This window comes from Geospiza fortis, unplaced genomic scaffold (assembly GCF_000277835.1).
Source record: "Geospiza fortis unplaced genomic scaffold, GeoFor_1.0 scaffold23, whole genome shotgun sequence".
Taxonomy (NCBI): domain Eukaryota; kingdom Metazoa; phylum Chordata; class Aves; order Passeriformes; family Thraupidae; genus Geospiza; species Geospiza fortis.
The window spans coordinates 14,826,111-14,829,869 of record NW_005054303.1 but is presented as its reverse complement, the minus strand read 5'-3'; the positions used below and the strand labels follow the sequence as shown (position 1 = coordinate 14,829,869).

The 3,759-nt window shown below is 56.6% G+C and overlaps 1 protein-coding gene across 1 annotated transcript in view; it reads left to right on the top strand.

Moving 5' to 3' along the window:
- ATL1 (atlastin GTPase 1) overlaps positions 1-3,759 on the top strand; it is a 22,961-nt gene that overhangs the window by 18,718 nt on the left and 484 nt on the right. The window contains exons 13-14 of the mRNA XM_031066214.1: positions 291-305; positions 3,703-3,756. Of these exons, the coding sequence (XP_030922074.1) occupies positions 291-305; positions 3,703-3,756 (69 nt within the window). The remainder of the gene's footprint in view (positions 1-290; positions 306-3,702; positions 3,757-3,759) is intronic.

Below are 3,759 nucleotides of genomic sequence, written 5' to 3'. Positions count from 1 at the left end.
AGCAGGAGCAGGACACAGGCACCGTGTCCAGCTGGGGGAAAACAACCAGGGGAAAGTGCCTGGAGCTGTTCCTGGCTCCCACAGGCCCTGTGGCTTTCCAAGCAGAGGGAAAGTTCTCCCAGGAAGGATTTGTGGCACAGGGCAGCTGCTGCCTCCCCTGGGAGTGGGACCAAAGCAGGGAGGGGTGGCCAGTTTGGGGTGAGCCCCCCAGGGATGAGCTGCCATGGACGCTGAGATCCACAGAGCTGTTTCTTTCTCTTTCTGTCTCCCCTTTCCCCTGCCTCTCCCAGGGAAGCACCAATGAGGTAAGTGGCTCTTGCTCCCTGCATGCTGCCAGGCCCTGGGCTCCTGGGAAAAGCATCCTGGCCCCAAAAGCACCTTTGGGCTGCTGGGGGATGGGAGCCACGAGGGCTCTGGGCAGCAGCTCTGCCTGGCTGCCTCTGGCTGTTCCCTGGGATGCCTGGGGAGGGTGTGGATGTGGGCACTGCACTGCAGGAGCCAAGTGGGACAGGGATTTGGGTAGGGAGTGTCAGGATATGTTTGGGATTTTCAGCTTTGTCCCCTCAGCTCTGTTTGGGGATTTTCCTGTTGTGCCAGGAGGTCAAACCCAAAGCTCAGATTGTTTTGGTGCAGGCAGGGACAGCTGGGGAGCCCCCATGCCTGGCCAGGCCTCTCAGTGCTGCTGGAATTGCTGTGGGTGCTGTTTTTGGGGAAAAACCAGGTCATGTTGGATTGAGCTGAGTGCAGAGCCCTGAGGGGGCACAGGGAATGAAATCCTGCTCCCCCAGCACGGCAGGGAGCTGCTCTGAGGGGAAATGCTCCTGCCCAGGCCTCCAGGAACAGGAAAACCTGGATGGGACAGGGAGAGTCTTCCTCACTCAGGTGAGACCCTGAGCTTCCGGAATGTTCCTTGGGCAGAGCCTCACCAGGATCTGATTAAACCAAAAAAAAGCCAAATTTCCTGCACGTGGGCATTATTTATTGCAGCTCTGGATCCCAGTGCCTGCCCAGGTGTGGCACCAGACATTTCCATGTTTGCTGTGTCCCCAGAGCAGTGCCACCTCCTGAGCCCCTGAGTTGTGGGGCAGTTCCTTTAGAAGAAATTCAAGCTGTTAAAAACCATCCCATCCCTCGTCCCTCCCAGCAGCCAGCGTGGCCCTTTGGTACCTCAGGGGCACCAGGAGGCAGAACACAGGATTTGCTGTGGCTGAGGTGCTGGACAAACCCTGCCATGTAAAACTGAGCACTGTGGGGCTGGTTTGGCATCACAAAACCCCCAAAACAGCACAAAATGCTGCAAGGGGGCCTGGATGGGGCTTGGAGCTGAATTTTCAGGAAAGACAAACAGAGAAGCTGTGTGAAGTCTCTTCTGCCTGCCCAGTGTGTTCCCAAACAATCCCAAACCACTCCTTCTATTCCCAAAAGCCCATTTGGGATGGGATCAGCATCCTCTTGGACACCTTGGAGGCATCTCATCCTCACCCTCCTCCTCCTCCTCACTGCCCCTTCAGCCTGTCCTGCTCCATTGAGCCCCTGAGCACACAGGAACTGCTCCCCCTGTCAGTGTGTGGGGTCCTGCTGCCCCTTCCCACCCCTGCCAGGGCTGATCCTGGCTTGCCAGCAGTCCCAGCAGGAGCTGGTGGGATTTGGGTTGGTTTGTTCCACCCCCAAGTTTATTTGAAATGGGAATGTCAGAGCTGTGACAATTGGTGACCCCAAGTCCTGAGCTGTGTCCTGGCACCTGCTGCTGTTTGCTGTGGGATGAAGGTGGGGAAGAGGCAGGGAGGGACACGAAGGTGTCACCCCGTGGGGTCAGATGTCACCTGGCCCTGTTGGTTCCGTGTGGGAAGTGCAGCTCCAGAGCTGTTCCTGCCTGTTCTGTGCCTGGCCTGGCTCCAGGACAAACAGAAAATGGTAAAATCAGAAGGAAAATGGTAAAATCAGAAGGGAAAAATCCCCATCATCTGCAGGAAAATGATGGGGACAAGGACCTGTGCCACCCCCAGCCCTGGGGCTGAGGCAATTACAGAGCAGACACTGAGGCTGCAGGAACCAAAACAGGGAAAAACAACCCCAAATGTCCCACTCATGGTCCCAGTGAATGATTGATACAGCTCAGGGGGGATGAGGTGCTTGGAAAATTGGAATTGTAGAGTCACAGAATTCCCTGAGCTGGAAGGGACCCACAGGGATCATCCAGGGCAGCTCCTGGCCCTGCCCAGACCCCCAACAATCCCACCCTGGGCATCCCTGGCAGCTCCTGCAGCTCTGGGGCTGTGCCCATTCCCTGGGGAGCCTGGGCAGTGCCAGCACCCTCTGGGGGAAGAACCTTTCCCTGATTTCCACCCAAATCTGCCCTGGCACAGCTCCAGCTGCTCCCTCAGGCCCCAAACCCGGAGCTGGAGCCCCCTGTGTGTGTTGGGCGCTTGGCCCAGCAGTGCTGGTGCTCAGAGCACACGGGGCTGGGATGGATCCGGATTCCATGGGACTGGGATTCCCCGGGATCATAATTCCCTGGGTTTGGGATTCTCTGGAACTGGAATTCTCTGGGTTTGGTATTCCCTGGGATTGGAATTCCCTGGGTTAGGGATTCCCCGGGTTTGGGATTCCTCAGGTTTGGGATTCCCTGGGATCAGAATTCCCCGGGATTGGGATTCCCTGGGATCAGGATTCCCTGGGATCGGGGTTCCCCAGGTTTGGGATTCTCTGGGATTGGGATTCCCTGGGATCGGGATTCTCTGGGTTTGGGATTCCTCAGGTTTGGGATTCTCTGGGATTGGGATTCCCTAGGACCAGAATTCCCCGGGATTGGGATTCCCTGGGTCAAGGATTCCCTGGGATCAGAATTCCCCAGGTCTGGGATTCCCTGGGATCGGGATTCCCCAGGTTTGGGATTCCCTGGGATTGGAATTCCCTGGGTTTGGGATTCCCTGGGATCAGAATTCCCCAGGATTGGGATTCCCTGGGATCAGAATTCCCCAGGATCAGGATTCCCTGGGATCAGGATTCCACAGGTTTGGGATTTCCTGGATTTGGAATTCCCTGGGATCGGGATTCCTTGGGATCAGAATTCCCTAGAATTGGGATTCTCTGGGATCAGAATTCCCTGGGATCGGGGTTCCCCAGGTTTGGGATTCTCTGGGATCGGGATTCCCTGAGTTTGGGATCCCTGGGATCAGGATTCCCTGGAATCAGCGTTCCCTGGGTTTGGGATTCCTCAGGTTTGGGATTGCCTGGGATCGAGATTCCCAGGACTGGGATTCCCCGGGATCAGGATTCTCTGGGTTTGGGATTCCCTGGGATCACAATTCCTCAGGTCTGGGATTCCCTGGGATTGGGATTCCCCAGGTTTGGGATTCTCTGAGTTTGGAATTCCCCAGATTAGGGATTCCCTGGGTTTGGGATTCTCTGGGACCGGGATTCTCTGGGTTTGGGATTCCTCAGGTTTGGGATTCTCTGGGATTGGGATTCCCCAGGTTTGGGATTCTCTGAGTTTGGAATTCCCCAGATTAGGGATTCCCTGGGTTTGGGATTCTCTGGGACCGGGATTCTCTGGGTTTGGGATTCCTCAGGTTTGGGATTCTCTGGGATTGGGATTCCCTAGGACCAGAATTCCCCGGGATTGGGATTCCCTAGGATCAGAATTCCCCGTGTTTGGGATTCCCCTGTGGAAGGGGCCGCTCAGCGCCGTCTCTCCCGCAGGCCTTGTACAAGCTGTACAGCGCGGCCGCCACGCACAGACACCTGTACCAGCACGCC